This window comes from Trematomus bernacchii, unplaced genomic scaffold (genome assembly GCF_902827165.1).
Source record: "Trematomus bernacchii unplaced genomic scaffold, fTreBer1.1, whole genome shotgun sequence".
Lineage (NCBI taxonomy): Eukaryota > Metazoa > Chordata > Actinopteri > Perciformes > Nototheniidae > Trematomus > Trematomus bernacchii.
In genome coordinates, this window is record NW_022987714.1 from 11,233,552 (window position 1) to 11,253,275 (window position 19,724).

The 19,724-nt window shown below is 41.6% G+C and overlaps 1 protein-coding gene across 5 annotated transcripts in view; it reads left to right on the top strand.

Moving 5' to 3' along the window:
• Positions 1-19,724, top strand: part of mical3a (microtubule associated monooxygenase, calponin and LIM domain containing 3a) — a 74,594-nt gene that overhangs the window by 14,809 nt on the left and 40,061 nt on the right. For 4 of the 5 annotated variants that reach the window (XM_034141877.1, XM_034141875.1, XM_034141876.1 and 1 more), the window contains exons 2-16: positions 5,847-6,252; positions 7,074-7,281; positions 7,430-7,546; positions 7,694-7,795; positions 8,453-8,608; positions 10,469-10,569; positions 12,350-12,607; positions 13,209-13,324; positions 13,673-13,799; positions 13,920-14,013; positions 14,718-14,865; positions 17,420-17,616; positions 17,786-17,904; positions 18,369-18,431; positions 18,562-18,735. In XM_034141877.1, coding sequence (XP_033997768.1) covers positions 5,974-6,252; positions 7,074-7,281; positions 7,430-7,546; positions 7,694-7,795; positions 8,453-8,608; positions 10,469-10,569; positions 12,350-12,607; positions 13,209-13,324; positions 13,673-13,799; positions 13,920-14,013; positions 14,718-14,865; positions 17,420-17,616; positions 17,786-17,904; positions 18,369-18,431; positions 18,562-18,735 — 2,259 coding nt within the window. In that variant the 5' untranslated portion in view covers positions 5,847-5,973. Of the gene's footprint in view, positions 1-5,846; positions 6,253-7,073; positions 7,282-7,429; positions 7,547-7,693; positions 7,796-8,452; positions 8,609-10,468; positions 10,570-12,349; positions 12,608-13,208; positions 13,325-13,672; positions 13,800-13,919; positions 14,014-14,160; positions 14,191-14,717; positions 14,866-17,419; positions 17,617-17,785; positions 17,905-18,368; positions 18,432-18,561; positions 18,736-19,724 lie in introns of all 5 variants that reach the window. The other variant, XM_034141873.1, reaches the window with a different exon arrangement.

Sequence of the window (19,724 nt, forward strand, 5' to 3'; positions counted from 1 at the left end):
TTTTGGTCATATTTTTTTATTTCTAAAGAGGTTGATATTCCCAATGCCTTATCTTTTTCAGCTGTCATTTTGCCTTTGAATTAACAGCTCAGTGGCTCTAGACGCTAATCATGAAGTGACTGCGTCTTTGCTTTGCAGCTTTATTCTCATGACTAGACCGCCAGCATATCGAATACACAACTTTCCATGTGGCATTCATGAGCTTGCATGGTCCATTTGAAGGTAGAACCAGTGTGTTCCCTAAAATGTTAACATGATTTAATGTTGTGTTTATTCCTGATCGAGGCTATTTCTTGAATTGAATCTGTGTTGGCAGAAAGCACATATACTTTTTTACTTTACCATTGTGGACCTCCAGCAAGCAAAGCAAGTTTCTGCACTCTTGCCCTGGGTAGCTATTGCAAACCACTGCTGCTTGGCTGGTAACGTATCATTTAGCAATTAGATTTTTTTCTTTGCTGCAATCGATGTCTTTCATCCTCTGTTTTTAAGTCTTGCATTTAATAACTCTGACCTTTGTAAAAGGCTGCTTGTGCTGCTAAATACAGTCACAGATATTCACAAAGGGCCCATCAAGACATTCCAGGAAGGACAGATGAACTACAGCTGCCAGACAACAGGAAATATCTCGCCCCCCTTAGGGTGAAAACTCACAACACATAAAGTTGAGCTGCTTTATTCATAGCAGGTAAAGAAATGCCAAAAGTCAACTCTCACTTAGTTTCTAGGAAGCTATGGCAAACCAGTGGGCCTGCACAGTGCATCAAACTATCTGGCTTCTAAACAGTGTTCGATTGCCAAATCATTTGCTTGAATGACTCAGATTGTGTTCTGTTTCATAGTATTTAGGGATGAACTGGCTATTTCCTGTCTCAAGTCTGTCTGGAGCGATCTGTGCCACAGACTTGTCTCCACACTTGTTCTCAGAGTGTTTCTTGTTTTCCTTTGGAGGGTTCAGTGCTCTTTCTATGTCCGGCAGCCTCATTCCTAGATAGATGAGAGGTTCTTTTAGGTCATGCCACGAGCAGAAGAATGACTGCATGACCTTAAACGACCTGCTCTTTATCCTCAAATCCTGCTTTGATGTTTGTTCGACCAGCCTTCATACGTTTACTTGACTAGTAAGAGAGGATCAGGGCCTGTTTTTATTATGAGGGCGTCAAAAGAGACACGCAGATATGGCAATCACACCTTAGTTGCTTGGTTTTAATTAGGGATGCTCCGATTGCCAATTTTGGGGATCTTCCATTTAAAGTAGGGATGCTCCGATTGATCGGTGCTCTCTAAACATGCCGATCGCGAGGGCCGATCGCATGACGTAAAATACATGACACTTTTCTCTGTACGCGGCAAAACAAGCTCGCCAAAATGGCTTCACCGGTCTGGCATTATTTTAAGGTGTCCGAAAAAGACAGTCAAATAGCGGTATGCAACGTGTGTGTGAAGCAGAAATCCTGCAGCTCCACCCGCTGTGACGGACCGGTGAGCGGAGCGAAACACACAAGAGTTAGACCTAACACACTTAGCTAGTTTATCTACCTCTGGAACAAGCTAAACTAGTTATAAATATGTTTATTCTTCACTGTCGGCCTCACACATTACTGGATCAGTGAGCTGCATGAGACGATACTGACGGGCTGTCAGGAGAGGGAGAGAGGGGGAGAGAGGGAGAGAGAGGAAAAGAGAGGAAAAGAGAGCGCTTGCTCATTTCTCCCGTGGTATTATCCAAAGTGAATGTAAACTTGAATAATATACATAATTTGAATGTAATAATTAAGTTGATTGTTGTTTGGAAGCTCCAGTGAATGAGCCCCATTAACTGAGTTTAGGCCCCGCCCACTCGATCGGATCGGCGATCGGTATCGGCTAGGGATGCCAGAAACTGACCATGACCAAAATCGAAGATCGGACAGCCCTGGCGAATATTAATCGATTAATCGCCCCCCCCCCCCCGGGGAGGAGGAAAAAAAAAACACTGACAAATGGTATTCCGTTGTTTTCTTTTACTGGAACGTGTACATGGTACAAAAGGGCTCTTCAGTATTAATAATAGCATAATTGAAATAAATTAAATAAATAGCCTACTTTATGTGTGTATGTATGGGTGTAGGCGAGAGCGCAGCCGGTTAAGGATTAGTCCTGCCGCCGAAAAAACCCTTTCCGAGGGCACAGAGCACTGCGGAGCCTCTCAGCTAAATTAACCGCACTCTTCATCTCCCATTCACTATCGATATAATGTCAGGTTATGGTAACATAGGATTCAGTTGTGAGTGCCGTCCACCCGTCGGTGGTTATCGACACCTTTGAGACAGTTGATAAGAGTACGGCCCGGGACCCTGTAATCTGGTTCCACGTTTGCCATAAACTCAAGGAAACCGCCTCCTTCCACGACGGAGAGGGGAGGGGCGGGGTCGGTGTGTAGCAGGCTGCAGCACTCTGCGCTGCTGGCTTCCTCCAAGTTTACAGTAAAACAAACTGGTGGTGTGATCAATGGTCATTTACAATTATTAATACTATTACTATTATTAGCATTAGTCTATATTTTGGTTGAAACCAAACCAGGAAAAAAAAGAAAAACATAAATATTAATAAAAAAATATATTAATAAAATCGATTTTTAAAAATAATATTCGATTATGGAGACTGTAACGAATAATCGAATAATCGAATAATCGCTGGCATCCCTAGTATCGGCAGATACTGATTCCGGCGATCGGCCCCAAAATTGGCGATCGGAGCATCCCTAATTTAAAGTGATGTTTACAACTCAGTTAATGGGGTTCATTCACTGGAGCTTCCACAAACAACAACAAACATAATTATTACATTCAAATGAAGTACATTATTCAAGTTTACATTAACTTTGGATAATAACACGGGAGAAATGAGCAGAAGCGCTCTCTTTTCCTCTCTCCCCCCCTCTCTCTCTCTCTCTCTCTCTCTCTCTCTCTCTCTCTCTCTCTCTCTCTCTCTCTCTCTCTCTCTCCTGACAGCCTGTCAGTATCTCATGCAGCTCACTGATCCAGTAAGGAGTGACCCGACAGTGAAGAATAAACATATGTATAACTAGTTTAGCTTGTTCCAGAGGTAGATAAACTAGCTAAGTGTGTTAGGTCTAACTCATAGTGTGTGTTTCGCTCACCGGTCCGTCACAGCGGGTGGAGCTGCAGGATTTCTGCTTCACATACGTTGCATTGCATACCGCTATTTTATTTATTTAAAATACTGCCAGACTGAAGCCATTTTGGCGAGCTTGTTTTGCCGCGCACAGAGAAAAGTGTCATGTATTTTACGACATGCGATCGGCTCTCGCGATCGGCATTTTTAGAGAGCACCGATCGATCGGCAGAGAGTGAGTATCGGCCGATATCGATCGGCGGCCGATCGATCGGAGCATCCCTAGTTTTAATTAGTCTGATTGCTGTCGTGTTCAATAGTGTTGATATAATTTAAACATGTGATGTCACTTTACATAATGCACTGTAGTTTGCCTTTACAAAGTGTTTTAGTTTTTAGCTTTTAAGGTTATTTGTATAGTTAAATTACAATGTCGGTGTAAATACTTGTTGTTAGCATCCTTTGTTAATGCTAAATTGTTTCTTAAAATCAGTATCGACCGATACCGATCGCCGATCCGATCGAGTGGGCGGGGCCTATGGGGATCTTCCATTTAAAGTGATGTTTAAAACTCAGTTAATGGGGCTCATTCACTGGCGCTTTCACAAACAACAACCATCATAATTATTACATTCAAATGAAGTACATTATTCAAGTTTACATTAATTTTGGATAATAACACGGGAGAAATGAGCGGAAGCGCTCTCTTTTCCTCTCTCCCCCTCTCTCTCTCCTGACAGCCTGTCAGTATTTTCTCATGCAGCTCCGTGATCAAGTAAGGAGTGACCCGACAGTGAAGAATACATATATTTATAACTAGTTTAGCTTGTTCCAGAGGTAGATAAAATAGCTAAGTGTGTTAGGTCTAACTCTTACGGCCCGTCCACACAGTAGCGTTAAAAAATCTTGGAACGCTTCTGCCCATTCACTTTGAATGGGGTGACGTCACTTTGCCTCACTTTTCGCCGAACTGCATTGTGGGCAGCAGAGTGGAGATTTTCAGGATTTTCAGGATTCAAAGTTGAGCAATGTTCAACTTTTGAAGCTGAGGTGGAAGCGTCAGCCAATCAAATCCCGTGTATGCAAATCTGACAGTTCAAGCGCTAGCCAATCAAACCGCATGTATGCTGGGAGAGACATACCGCAGGTCATTTCCTCATATTCCAAAAAATGGAGGAGAAATTAGCGGTAGGGAATCACCCGGTGCTTTATGACCAGTCCCTATTTACCTACCGGGATATAAACCGGAGGAGCCAGGCATGGAGGGAGGTGGCAGAGACAGTGGTAGGTTTTCGCCTGTTTGGGGAGTTTATATCCAGTTTACTTCGGGCTTTTTTGCTTCGTATGTCGGGGGCGGGAGATTCATGTGATTGGTTGTTGGTGCCTTGCTCGCAAAAAATCCCCAAGCTTCAGATACGCCCACCTCCAAGATTTTTTTAACGCTGCTGTGTGGACGGGCCGTTAGTGTGTGTGCTGCTCCGCTCACCGGTCCGTCACAGCGGGTGGAGCTGCAGGATTTCTGCTTCACACACGTTGCATACCACTATTTTATTGTAATTTTCGGACACCTTAAAATACTGCCAGACTGGTGAAGCCGTTTTGGCCAGCTTGTTTTGCCACAGAGAAAAGTGTCATGTATTTTACGTCATAATTTTCATTTCATTTCAAACCTTTATTTATCCAGGTGTATCCCATTGAGATCATTGATCTCTTTTTCAAGGGAGACCTGCTCAAGTAGGTTCCACATGAAACATAAAAACATAAACAGAACAACAAAAAGGACATCATACAGCATCATTACAGGGATTACAATTTACATAACTATCCACATGAACAGGTACCAACAGCTTCCGATTGAGTAGCATCCAATCGAGCTTTAAAAACATTTAGTGGCACCAGATTGCTCAGTTTCCATTTCAATTGCAGACTATTCCAAGACAGTGGAGCTGCACATCTAAAAGCTATCTTCCCTAAGACAGTCCTAGCAGTTGGCACATTTAATAAAACCACAGCATGCGATCTCAGGTAGTAGCCACTTACAATTCGCCGTGAGATCAGGGAGCAGATGTAGGATGGAAGTTTCCCTAACATGGCTTTATATATAAAAATGTACCAGTGACTGAGCCTCCGTACAGTTAGCGAAGGCAAACCAGCCCTTGCATACAGGGTACAGTGATGGGTTAATGCTTTACAGTTTGTCACAAATCTCAGTGCACTGTGATACGCAGCATCTAACTTGACCAGGCAATTGGCAGGTGCATTCATATAAAACAAATCACCATAGTCCAGCACAGGTAAAAAGGTCACAGTGACTAGCCTTTTCCTGGCCTCAAGCGAGAAACAGGACTTGTTCCTGAAGAAGAAACCTAGCCTAACCCTCAGTTTTTTAAGCAGGTTATTGACATGACAATTTTATGTCATGCGATCGGCTCTCGCGATCAGCATTTTTAGAGAGCACCGATCGATCGGCAGAGAGTGAGTATCGGCCGATATCGATCGGCGGCCGATCGATCGGAGCATCCCTAATGCATATATTTCTTTGTTTTACCTACTTTGTAACTTGTTTTTTAGATTGTTTATTTTCGCACCACCAAATACCAAAACATATTCCTTGTATGTGTAAACGTACCTGGCAATAAACTTGATTCTGATTCTATAGTCCTGTGTATTGGCTTATGAGCATGATCTTCTTTAATTAACTGATTTGTTTCTCTCTCTTTTGTGGACAGAATGAAGATGCCTGAGGCTGGGAGGTAGAGCCCCCCACCAGAGAGAGCTTGTTCCAGGGCTGGGGCTGGACCCAGAGACCCCTGCCTGGGGGTTGCAGGGCCCTACAGCCCTGTGTGAGTCTGGACTATGGGGGATGGAGGAGTCTGTGCAACTGGAGGAGATGGGGTGAACAAGTCCCATGTCCTGTTCGACAAGTTTGTCCAGGGGACCACGTTCAAGGGCACGCTCAAGGCCTTCCAGGACCTCTGTGACCATCTGGAAGTCAGGCCTGGCGAGTACAGGATCTTCTATCACAAGCTCAAGTCCAAACTCAACTACTGGAAGGCCAAGGCTCTCTGGGTAAAGTTAGATAAGCGGGCTTTTCAAAAGGAGTATAAGAAAGGCCGTGCCTGTGCCAACTCAAAGGTAAGCCCAGATCATCACAAACGGCATGCCTAGTTTGAAGGTGACTTTGCTTCTTGGTGGTGTCATTTCAGTGAGAGCTAAATGTGGTGCTTAAAGAATCATGTAATGTGATGCTCATGGTTGCTATTAAAGTTTTTAAAGGTTTAAAGTGTATCTGACCGACAATCAGCGGCTGTATTTTTTGTTGTTAAAAAGTTGAATTGAAAGACTAGTGCGTCTTTGAACTGTGGTCTAAAAATAAAGTTCATTTAATCAACCAACTAATAACATTTCCTTTTAAGATGAATACAGTTTGTAACTTAGCTTAGCTTATGCCATGCTATCTAAATGTAGCTAGGCTTATGTTATCTTTGCTCATGTTAGCTTTCAGTATGTTATGTTATCTTAAGTTGTCTGGTTTTATCCTACATAAGTCAAGCTAATTAAATGAGCTATTTTGTCATATTTTAGCTTGACTTATCTTAATTAATTAATTAAGCTTTGCCCTAGCTTTCGGACATTGACAGTTTTGATAGGTGACCATTTTCCAATCCACGCAAAATTGAGTTGCAATGGATTTTCTTTCTTAAATTTAAATGAGGTGCATGTAAAGCATCAACATAGACCAATCAAGCTTGCTTATTTTGTTAATAGCATGTTAATAACTACAGCTTGATTTCACTCTCATAAATTAGTATTCTCTTTGCGTGTTGCAAAACAGGTAATGCTTTTTTGGGTTTCCAGCCTGTTGTGAAAGATGGACAGTGGATCTGCTGTTCCATGTCAATGGTTGAAATCTTTCTCAGAGCTTGTCTATAACATGTGCTTCTCTCTGTATGCAGTGTGTAATCATTGGTGCGGGGCCATGTGGCTTACGTACAGCCATCGAGCTGGCCTTCCTGGGGGCCAAAGTGGTGCTGCTAGAGAAGAGGGATGCCTTCTCTCGGAACAATGTGCTGCACCTCTGGCCCTTCACCATCCAGGACCTCAGGGGCCTCGGGGCCAAGAAGTTCTATGGAAAGTTCTGTGCTGGTGCTATCGATCATATCAGTGAGTTTTGTCTTGCTATTGTTTTCTAACACTACCTATATGATGTATATGATTTATTTGCTTGGATAAAGAGTTTGATGTGCTTAAGTGATGCATTTTTGGGTTTTGTAGGTCAATCGTTTCTCTCCTTCTCTGTACTGTAATAAAGGTATTCGTCAGCTTCAGTTGATTCTGCTCAAAGTGGCTCTCCTGCTGGGCATTGAGATCCATGTCAACGTGGAATTCAAGAGTCTCATTGAGCCCCCAGAAGATCAAGAAACTGAAAGTAAGTGAGTCATAAGCTGAATGACAAGAAGAAGAAAAATGAATGGAAACAGAACATGTGTTCCATCAGGGAGCTATCTGTCAGAGACTTTAAGCTGGCTCTGTTGATGGATTTCTGCCTGATTACACATCTTGTGTGTTTTCTCAGGGATAGGCTGGAGGGCCGAGGTCCACCCCAGGACACACCCTGTCAACGAACTCGAGTTTGATGTCATCATTGGAGCAGATGGAAGGAGAAACACGCTGCCAGGCAAGTCTGCATGTACTGACTAGAAGAAATACATCGCAGGTTTTTGCCTTGACTAAACCAGGCAAAACACAAACAGCCCTGTTTGTGTTTTCTAAGCTGACTTGGTCGTCAGTCAGAACGATTATGATCTCACTCGTGTACAGCTGTGGTCGGCTGCATGACCTCACTCCGATCCTCACGTATGAATGAACATTTGTGCACATTTGTGTATGCGTGTGTTTGTTTGTGTCTGGCTGCTACGTCCAAAGAGAATTTCTGACAGCTCTCCCTGCAGAGAATAATAGGAATTGTTGAATTGGCTGTCTGTTTCTTCTATGAGTGTTGGGGCCTCACACTGGCAGCAGGAACCCCTGTGGAGCAGAGTACCGTGATCTCTCCCCGTACTACTGAGAGCTGCATCAATGAAGGGAAGCAGCAGGCTCCCTCTGGGATAACCATGAACTGCAATCACATGGCTTGAAAAACAACAATACTGTTTATGTTGTCATGATACAGAACATCTGGATGCATTTACAGTGTGCATTTGCAGGGTTTAATATGTCGTAAAAGCAAACATAATCACAGTGGTGGTCGGTTTCTAATTTTTTGTTTAATATTGGTACAATGCAGGTCTGATTTCTGACCTTTGAATCTGTTTCCTCTTGTCATTTCCTCCAGGGTTTCGGCGTAAGGAGTTCCGGGGCAAGCTGGCCATTGCCATCACTGCAAACTTCATCAACAGGAACACCTCAGCGGAGGCAAAGGTCGAGGAGATTAGCGGGGTGGCCTTTATCTTCAACCAGAAGTTCTTTCAAGACCTCAGAGAATCCACAGGTTTGTCACATACAGAAAATGTCCATATACAAAAAATGGGGACTTGGTGTGCAAAGGCCTTAACCTCTTAAGCCCGATTGCCCCCGCCGGCGGGGGAAAACACAACAATATTGCACGAAACTGTGTCTCAGGGCTTCTTTACATTTAACAACCTAGTAATGTGTCATTCCCACTTAACGGGAAGAAACTCAGCTAATTGACGATATGAACCATTTTTAGCTAAACGAAACACAAGGGTAATGCCAAGCCTCTGAATTAGCACTAAGCGAAAAAATGCTAACGCACTTAGCACATAACTCACGGTAGCGATATGTTATATTTACGGCAGCGAAAGCCAGGAAAAATAACACACAACTTCACTTTACGGGGCCAAAACGGCAAATACGTCTTACCTTTGCTGTTTTCTTATAAAAAGTTGTCTTGAATGGCATTAAAACGCATATAAACGCTGCTGAAGGTTAATCCAATTGTGTCACTTTGAAATGATTACTGATAATCCATCATCATATTTATGGCAATAAACGTATTTTTCATATAGAGTGTAACGGAGCTTCCGGTTTTGGGCATGCTGCATGCGCATCACTCTCACTCACCAATGGTAATGTTTAGATGGATTTAGGAACCCCCCCTCGATTATATTGGCTCTAACGGTTAAAAAGTGGTGTCAATCATCAAAATCGACCAATGGGTTCCAGAGATACGGCAAATGCACCCAAATGCACCCAGAAGTGTTTTTTTTCTTTCTAAACCTCTCTAAAGAGGTCAAATGTCACTTGTTTTGCATCAATCTTGATACAGGGTACTTATTATATGTTATAGTTTGGATTCCTAAAGGTTTTTGGCTACTATCCCATCATTCAAGGGTGGTTTTCACGATAAGTAATGGGTTTTCTTTAGACGGAAACTATAATTTAATTTTTTTTTACTATGTTCAATCTGAATTTACTTTAAAATAAAAACATCTCTATTGATTCTGACACTTCTACAGCCAACTCACAGGTTTATCATTGCTTTGAGAAAAAAGATTATTCATTTACCCCTTTTGGAAGTGAATATATAGTCATTTGTTCTGGGAATGTCATTTTCGAGTCTGAGGCCTGAAAAACAGGCTCTGGCCTTAACAGGTTAAAGCAAAGGGTACACAACATTAAAGAAGTGAGAAAGAATAAGCTAGACTTTTAAATGATGCAACCCAAAACCCATCCGGTGTTTCCAACTCTTTTCCAGTGAAAGCAACTAGCATCACTAGCTTTAGAAGCGCTAAATCTAACAAGAAAGTAGACAAGTCGGCAACACAGACAGCCTCAGGCCTCCTTTCAAAGCCACTACCCCCAAATTATCCTTACATATCACAATAAAGCAAAACAACAAACACGGCTATCGTTAAAACTCATCGCTATCATTCAGCAGCTTTTTTGAAGGACTTTGGTAATGATGGTGTGTGCATGTAGGCAGACAGGTTGAGAATGATATGATTACAATAATTCAACAAATATATCAAAACAATTCTGGAAAGCGTTACCCACCGTTGCTTTAAAACGTGAAATCATAGACATGGATACAGCAATACAAAAATGGGAGCTGCTGGAAGCCCTGGTGAAACAGAAAAAAGGAAAACTGAGGACATAATCTGTCCTTTGACCACATTTCTGAATTTGTCAGTTTATCCAATTAAAATGCTTAACATTAGGTTTGATGCCAAGCCTGCCAGGGTTTATTGCTGACATGACAATGTCTCCGGGGCTTTGTGCTCCGAGTCGTCTAATTGCTCCTCTAGTGACGACATGACAGTCAGCTCTGGCAATAAGGAAAGCAATTGTTTTTGGGGTAAACAATACGTCTTTCTCTTGGTCTTTTTAGGTGTTGACCTGGAAAACATTGTCTACTACAAGGATGACACGCACTACTTTGTGATGACTGCCAAAAAACGGAGCCTGATGGAGAAAGGAGTCATTCTGCATGTGAGTCATCAAAGCCAAGCTCTGTGTGTGTGTGTCTGTCTGTGTCTGATTGTGTGTGTGTGTGTGTGTCCGTGTCTGTGTGTCTGTGTGTCAATTATTGGATCTCATTATATCCCCTGTAGTATATATAACGGCTGTATGCCCGTAAAGGCTGTCTAAATCAGAAGTCTGTCCCTCTATTGCCTTTTTGTCTCCCTCTCTTTCATTTTTCCAGTCTTTTATTCTCGCTCTGTTTCTGCCCAGCATAGGCCTAATGGTCCCACCAAGCCAAAAGTGTTTAGGAAACAAATCAAGCACACGTACTGAGTGTTCCTGTCCTCACTGTACACAGTAGGTTCCTTTCTCTGGCCATTTCCCACAGGAAACAGGAAATACAATATTTTTACATCAATGTCTGAAGGTGTGCTTTGTTTGGGTTGTGTCTCCAAAAGTATTTCACATTAACATTTTTGCAAACCACATCTGTCCAATTTTAGATGAACATGTGAGTCTGTGTGTGCATTTTCATGGTTAGCTGATGACATTAATGATGTTTAGGTACACACTGTAGTCTGAAGCCTGAGGGTATTTGGAGGTGTTAATGAAAAGCAATCATTTACCGGCAGAGCAGCTTCTGGAAAGTTCCTTTTTAATACTAAGTAATGGGCAGATCCTTTTTATAGCAATGCAATTGACTCATTCCTGCCCCTTGGAGAGGGATAAAGGAAGGGTGGAGGGGGCGACTGAGGGGCGGTGTTACCACACAGTTCAAGGATTTCAACTGCAAATCAAAAATCCACCCTCAATCATTTCTTCCACTACCCTGCCCTTCCTCTCACCCACCATCACCACAGTCAGCCTGGCATTGGACAACCAGGGAGCCTGAAGGTGGAAGAATGTGCGTCTCACCGCCCTCTGTGAAAACATGTCACTTAGAAAGCATGCAGTGATTTGAAGCTACATGTTGGAGAGACTTGTGAACTGCACGGTTCATTCCAATGCAAGTGCTCTTTCTAGTGCTGTGTGTTGAAGGGGCTGTCAAGTTTAAATTACTCCTTAGTTTACACAATGTCACTACTGCTAAATGTGATTTATCCTTGTCACCAAAAATATTACACTGTCTTTTGAAATGTCACTAATTTGTCAGTTTATAGTTGCCCTTCCACATACCTTACTTCAGGGATCACCAACTACAAAATGAGAATGTCTGGCGTGCCATATTTGGCTGCCAGTTGATGGTCACTTAGTCAGAAAACTCTAAATCTTTGAGAGTATTACTGTAATATTGTGTTAGATGTACATGACCAATGAGGGCACAAGATACGTTGTGCCCCGAAGGAAGGCTGACAGGCAGGTAGGCCATCCAGTTATTTTAGCCGGGCCGGCTAAAATGATTGGTCGTGCTTTTTACAGTACTACGGCTTCCACAGATTACATTTTTTATGGATTTTTTGTCAAAGCACTTAAGATATTCATTGCTATCGGGATGTTAAGAGCATTCCATGGAATATAACAAAAAGTGTATCTCGAGCCGGTTTCTCAAACTTACCTACCCCACCTTTAAGTGGTCACATAGTAAGTGCAATAACACGCAATACTAGATTTGGCTTTTTCGATAGATTTTGTATGAAGCTGCGAACAAAATATGTTTATATGCTTATTAGTAGGTCATTATTAGTTTGAGGACTCTTGCTACTTCCTTGAACTGCTGATTGTGCAAGTTGTAACTCACCACAGTTCTCGTTACATCTCAGCTTTTATTAGTTTTCATCTAACTACTAATCTCATGCTTCTCTTGCAGGACTATGCGGACACGGAGAGGCTGCTGTCCAGAGCTAACGTGGACCAGGCTGCCCTGCTGTCTTACGCCTGTGAGGCAGCCGACTTCTCAACCAACCACCTGCTGCCCACACTGGACTTTGCCATCAACCACTACGGCCAGCCCGACGTAGCCATGTTCGACTTCACCTGCATGTACGCTTCAGAGAACGCCGCCATGGTGCGCCAACGCAACGGCCACGCGCTGCTGACGGGGCTCGTGGGCGACAGCCTGTTGGAGGTGGAGTTTTTTTAAAGCTTTCCATGAGACAACTTTGCTCTTCCACACGTGTGATGTTTATGCTGTTCTTCAAAGGTTCCATAGTCAGGATGTTTGGATTATCAAGCAGGTCTAGGTGCTATATATATTCTATTCTCATTTTCGGAAAAAGATCTGTCAGGACTTCTGTAATGTTGTGATGTCAAAAATATATACATAGAAAGTGCTGCTGCAGTCATTACCCTTGCTGCAATGGCGATGCATAGAATCCAAAAGCTCAATACTTAAGACCCAGAAACACTGACCAATCAGAGCAGACTCGGCTAATCCAGGAGGGGGTACTTAAAGAGACAGTTGCTAACACTGAGCGTTTCAGAAAGAGGTATACAGGTATATTCAGAAAGAAATTATTAGTAAAAATATGTGTTTTTTCAAACATAAAAGCATGTAAACATGTTTTAGTAGTAAACCTTAATACAAGTATGAAGCTGAAATGTAGCATAATAGGTCCCCTTTGAATCTTGTTTCACAGGCAGAGCTCTACCTCTTTTTGTTATTATTATATCTGCAGTTCTTCTGTGGCCATATTTGGTTGTTGAATTTTGTGTTGATGCTTCTCCAGCCCTTCTGGCCCATGGGCACTGGTATCGCCCGAGGATTCCTGGCAGCCATGGACTCCGGCTGGATGGTGAAGAGCTGGGCTCAGGGAAAAACTCCACTTGAAGTTCTAGCTGAGAGGTAAGGGTGTTGAAACACTGAAACACATACCATATTCTTGTACTTGACACACGTGCATGCACAGCCACACAAGCATAATATCTCTCCTCTAACACACCCATTTATCTCTAAGTGCTTTACTAGGAAATGTGCCTGTACTGTATGTGATTTCAAGCACCAGTCCCACCGCTGCTAGTACTAATGGGATAAAAGGCTCTCGTAAGAACTGAATGGAATGTGACTCCCCTACTGTAGTGTGCCGTTTGATAACAATGTTACAATGTGTTTCCTTAAGCAAACCCCTTATTTCTCTCTGTATTTCCTGACAATCATACTACACTTATTTTATTGTTTTCCTCTTTGCTTTAGGGAAAGTATATACCGTATCCTGCCCCAAACCACGCCAGAAAACATCAGTAAGAACTTCAGTCATTACAGCGTGGATCCAACCACACGTTACCCCAACATTAGCCTTAACTTCCTCAAGCCAAGCCAGGTTAGTACAACAAATCTCAGCTGCCATATTTGAAAAGCAATACAAAAAACACATGTTAGCTTCACGGAATTCAATATTTTGGAATTGCAGATATGTAATATAATGTGTTTTTTTCCCCAGGTGAGGCACTTCTGCGACACAGGGGAGACCAGGGAAATGTGCATCGAAATGGAGAATGTGATCAACTCGTCGACACCCAAGTTGGCCAGGAATGGTTCGTATCTATTACATGCTCTAAAAAAAAACAATATAAACTTTTTTGTAGTTACAAAATACATTTTTCAATATGCTGACTGTTCAGTGTAGGATGTTGCTGCAATCACTGTTGCTGAAATGTAACAATGAACTATTTCCACTCTAGACAATTGTCTGCTTGACAAGCAGCTGCAAGGTAACACAAAGTCCGAATGCATGGTGTTGCTTTTCAGGGACTCCTAATAGCTTTAACAGTTTGAAAGTCTACCGGCTGAGTACTCATGAATTAATCATGTTAAAATTAGTAGTGGAATGATGGAACTCCTGGATGGACTGATGCAGCCGCTTAGAATTTCTGTGTGTACTAACTGGGTCTTTGACATTTCGCTTTGATCTCCCCTTTTATTTTGTTTGTACATTTTTAGCTGAATTTTTTTTTTTTTCCTATAAGTTCTGCATCCTATCCTAACCTCTCATTTGCATCCCTCCATTTCTCATGGTTAATAATACTTCCTCATTGGCTGGTTAAAACTGGTACTAACATGGTTCATGACGCCATGGATGACAACATTTTATGATCCTTTGCTCAGCCTTGCCTGACCAAGGCCATGAGTTTGGCCAGCTATAAATGTGTAGTGCTTCCCAGAAACAGTTTATATTTCTTTCCATGTTCAAGCTGCTGTGGACCATAAAGCCTTACAATTTCTCTTTCTGCCAAACCAGAATCCATAGCTAGATCCAGTAAGCTGCTGAACTGGTGCCAGAGACAAACGGAGGGATACAGGAATGTTAATGTAACGGACCTTACGATGTCTTGGAAGAGCGGTCTGGCTCTGTGCGCCCTCATTGACAGATACAGACCGGACCTCATGTGAGTATCTGAAAGAAATACGTACAAAATCATGAATGACCCATCTGAACTCATACTCTGTCATATCTGTTTGCAAGACAATAACTTTTAAAAAGCTTGTTTTCTTAATTGGGTCTGGATCACTCATCGCTATGCTAACATTGTAGCATCTCAATTAACACTCACACTAAAGTCTTCTTAATAAGGCATAAATATGGCAGTGAAATTATTGCTTTTACACATATTAACATTCTTTGTAAATATATAAACTCACCGGTATTTAAGATGTTTATAATTGATGACAGGAGCCCACACAAAAACGTTTTCCCCTATTTCTGATCTAGCAACATCAGGATGTTGTCAAATTCTGGCTTTTGCAGCACAGTGTCACCCGTTTTTCACATATTTTGCAGTATTAAACGCAGCGTTCGTATACCACACCATAAAGAGCAGTGATTAATACAGATGGAAAATTAGTTTTGCAATAAAACATTGCCTCTTCAAGGCATATCTCTCAATGGAAAGAATGAAAGGGTTAAAACTGCCGCAGTGCCTGGAATGACCCGCCTGCTGTGTTTATGTGTGTTTATCGGTTGCAGATAATGTTGATTGTCTGTTTGGGACCTTGGTTTTGAGTCGTGCATCACTGTAAATGAGGTGACAGCTAATAATTTAAGGGAGCCCTCCTCATGTCCCGTCTCCCCCCCCCCCCACACACAGAAACACACAACAAACAACACAGTCTCCATCTGCATTGCCTAATGTAGTTTATTACCCTCTAGAGGCTATGTTGCTATTAACATTAGAAGCTATTAGTGTCTCTGTCCTGCTTGACCTTTACCAAGTAGTGCAGCAGTTGTGCTCTGCTGCCTTTGATAGGCCAGATGATGGGAGGAGGAGGTGTGGAGCTACCTTGGGAAAACTGCGTTCACGTGTACGCATGTAGAAGACGAACGATAAAGAGGGATTCAGTGGAGAGTAAACTCTGTGTCTGCTGGGAGGTTTTAATGCTTTTAAATGGACTGTATGTGCAGTGCAGATGTATTGATGACTCAGCTTAATGGTATTTTCAACTGCAGTATAATGACATTTACTGTAATGCTTTCCACAACATGGACAGTATCCTGTTGTCAGAAAGGCTTCCTGATTAGTGTGTAATGCGGGCTCGGTGTCAGTTAATTTATATCTAAAGCTGCTTTGGAGGAAAATATGGATTTGCTGCCTCTTCGCTAACTTTGCTAATTAATCAATAACTGAGACAGATATTTGATACCTTCATTTATTGATTCGTGTGCAAGATGATCATCAATCATATGCTATTTCAAAGAAATTGTGTGCAAACCTTCATTTCAAACTAGAAAAACATCAATCATGATGTTTGGGATATTTTTAAGAAATGAAAGCTGCAATAATAACATTTATTTATAATATATCAAATGTGTGCAATGTAAATTGAGGTGCTCATAGTGTCTTACCACATAATTTCTGCGATTTCTCTCAACTCTGTGGAGTTTTAAAGTTTCTGCCAGCTCATTGTTTTTGTATTACAACCCACGACTGCTTTGTTTGAATCTCACGCTCATAGCATTGTTTCTTTCCATCCACACCAGGCAGATGTTTACAGAAACAACCAACCATTACCTCTCAGACATACAGAGTTAGCAATAAGCACAGTGGAGCATTTTGCAGCTAAACATCCAGATATATCCCTCCAGGAGGTGGTAGCCGCAAAACAGGGCTCACGGATGAGTGAATGTTGCACTTAGATTAGTCAAATAAATAATGAATGATAATGTGCCTTTATGTTTGTCGGATTTGTAAATATGGTGCTAACACGTTTGCTCGTGACATAATGGTGATGCTATGTTCACAGCTTGTTTCTGCTTCACTCAATGGGACAAAATAATCACACCATAGTTCGCCAAAAATATACCTTAATTGCTCTTTCTTTACGTTATCACAACACAATATATATATGATGCAATGCAGTTATGTTGTTCAAGTATTTTCACCTTTCAGTCACAATACAGTAGGTCAGGTTTTAATATAGCAATCAATGGAGAATCGTAAAGCTAATGTCTTGAGCTGAAATCATTTAACAATTCATTAATTGTTGAATTATTTTTTCGGCAACATTGCAGACAAGACTATTTGAAGTATCTCAAATATGGAGATGCCCTTTTTTTTATCTGTTTCATATCATATTGAACTACATGTATTTTGGTTTTTGATGAACCAGATATTTACCAATTTGGACTATTTTTTATTATAAAAACAAGTGTTAGCTTCAGCCTTGAAAGAAATCACATATTTCCATTCTCTCACAGAAGAAACATTATTAATTATAAATAAAATATTTATTTGTTTAAAATAAACAAACAATCCCATTCAGCTGTGATCTGTGAAGCATGTTTGTGTGTATTCATGTTACATTTCCATAGATTTAACATTTATTTAAAAACTAATCCTTATTTGTTTTACGACTAACTTTTCAGTTTCCACCATATCTTCATGATTGCGTTCACTCTCCTGTCCCATCTAATTCTCAATTTTTGCCTCTTCCTCCCGCCCTCAGTGACTTTGTTTCCCTGGACGAGCGCGACCAGGAGAAGAACAACCAGTTGGGTTTCGACGTGGCGGAGAGGGAGTTCGGCATCTCGCCCTGCATGACTGGCAAAGAGATGTCCTCTGTGGTGGAGCCAGACAAGCTCTCCATGGTCATGTATCTCAGCCAGTTCTATGAGATGTTTAAGGACACAGTGCCACCCGGAGGTGAGAGCAGGCAATACACTGCAGCTGCTGCTTCTGTATTGTGGTTATTGGACTTGTCTGTTATTACATACGTTTCATCTTCTGACTGAGGCTTTGAAAACGTAATTACCCATAACACTGAGAGGATTTAAAGCTCTTAATGTTTTTTCCTTTGTGGATTTATTTTCAGATAACCACAACATGAGTCCTGAGGAGAAGGCAGCCCTGATATCCAGCACCAAATCCCCCATCTCCTTCCTTAGCAAACTGGGTCAGAGCATAGCAATATCCAGAAAACGAAATCCCAAGGTCAGTGTCTGAGAACAACCTCGTCAAAATGATGTTCCCACACAACTTAACTGCATTCTAAATTATGTTTTGAGAGAAATGTATTTTCTCCCGGATTACAGTCACAGTTTTGAAAATACAGTACATTTAAGAACAAGCATGCAACAAAACTACTTAAAATAGGTCCAGGATGTTGCTTAAATTAAGTACCTTTGTTACATTATTTCAATTACTGATGTAAAATGCGAAAATAAGTCAATGATGATTTTTTGGTTTAACACGGCACACAAACTACTGTCCTGTGACCGCCACAACCGCAATTTAAGAGAATATAAATGTCCCTTAATCTTTAATTGACAATGCAGTAATGTTCTATTTGACTGCTGAATAAATGCCTGTAAGCAACCCTTGATTTGACCTTAAAAAGTCATTACTTCATTGTTGTAGTATGGAGTAAAAAATAACTCATGACATGTCACCAACAGGACAAAAAGGAGAAGGATGTGGATAGTTTGGGGAAGAGAAGGAAAACCAGCCAGTCTGAAGACGTGAGTACTTCTGACAACAGCACGTCTCAAATGTTGAGATTGTGATTTTTGGTTGGAGCACACCGTCTGACCAGAACATTGTAATCAATCCCAGTAGACTGTCAGCAACAAGATTTCTACTTTCTCACAGGAGGAGGTATCCAGGTCCGGTCGCAACGACAGGCCTTCAGTCCCAGCTGTCGTGATAGAGAGAAAAATGGAGTCCTGCGCTTCGGGGAACCACAACAAAGTCAAAGTCATGGCGACCCAGCTGCTGGCCAAGTTTGAGGAGAACGCTCCACAGCCTTCAGGACTCAAACGACAGGTATGGAAGAAATCGTGTGGCTCTTTTTCTGGTGTAACAGCTGGCAACAAGAAATATGTAGTCAAACTTTTTGATTACTTTTGCATTGTGGTTTGTTTTTCCCCCACAATGAATATTTTCATGAACATGTAGGTCTCTCGCTGTGTGACAGGGCCTCTGGTCCCATGATTGAAGAGCTGTAGGCCACTGTATTAATGAGCTGAGCTCCAGAATGCTAATGTTGGTCAGGCTGGGTATTGTTCCTGTGTCATGTAGGCGGCCTCAAAATGCTGACTGGGCCTGGATGGCTCGGGTGAATCGGTTCGCAGAGCTTTGGTTTGCTTGCCACTGAGAGTGGGAGGGAGGAGTGGGCCAAAGGGAACACTAGAGTTATTGTTGATGGAGAGAAAGAAACTCTCCACTGTTGAGAAAATGCTTTGTTACTGTATGTCTTGGAATAGCCTGGATTTGACGTTTTGTTTTAAATATAAGCTTATTTTTGTATTGCTTTGGCTAGAGGAAGTCTTTTAAATTCATCAATTAAATACCTGATTACATTTACTTAAACGCCATAAAGGTCATTTACTACTGTAACAAAAAGCCAGAGTTTGGTGGCTCTGTAAAGAAGAATGGGATCATTGGAAAATGTTTTAAATTTGGGCGGAGAATTATTCGCATGGATTCACATCAAAAATTGGAATTTAGACAGGTTGTAGGGAATTTGTTGCCACTAGAGGCCACTAAAATTACCCGTTTACTTGATAAGAAAATCAAGGATTTATTTAGGTGGGACATTAAAACCTTTTGAAAATCGCTTAGATATGACTCCAAATATATATGACAGTCCTTGTTGTTTTAACTGTTTTAATGCAAAATCTTACATACCTTTTCAAAGTATCACATCTCCGAGCTCAGTGGGGAAGACTTTCTAAATGCTGAATAGTGGAGCAGTTGCTGTTTATTCACACATTTGTATATTTCCTCTTTTCCATCTATTTTTGATGTACATT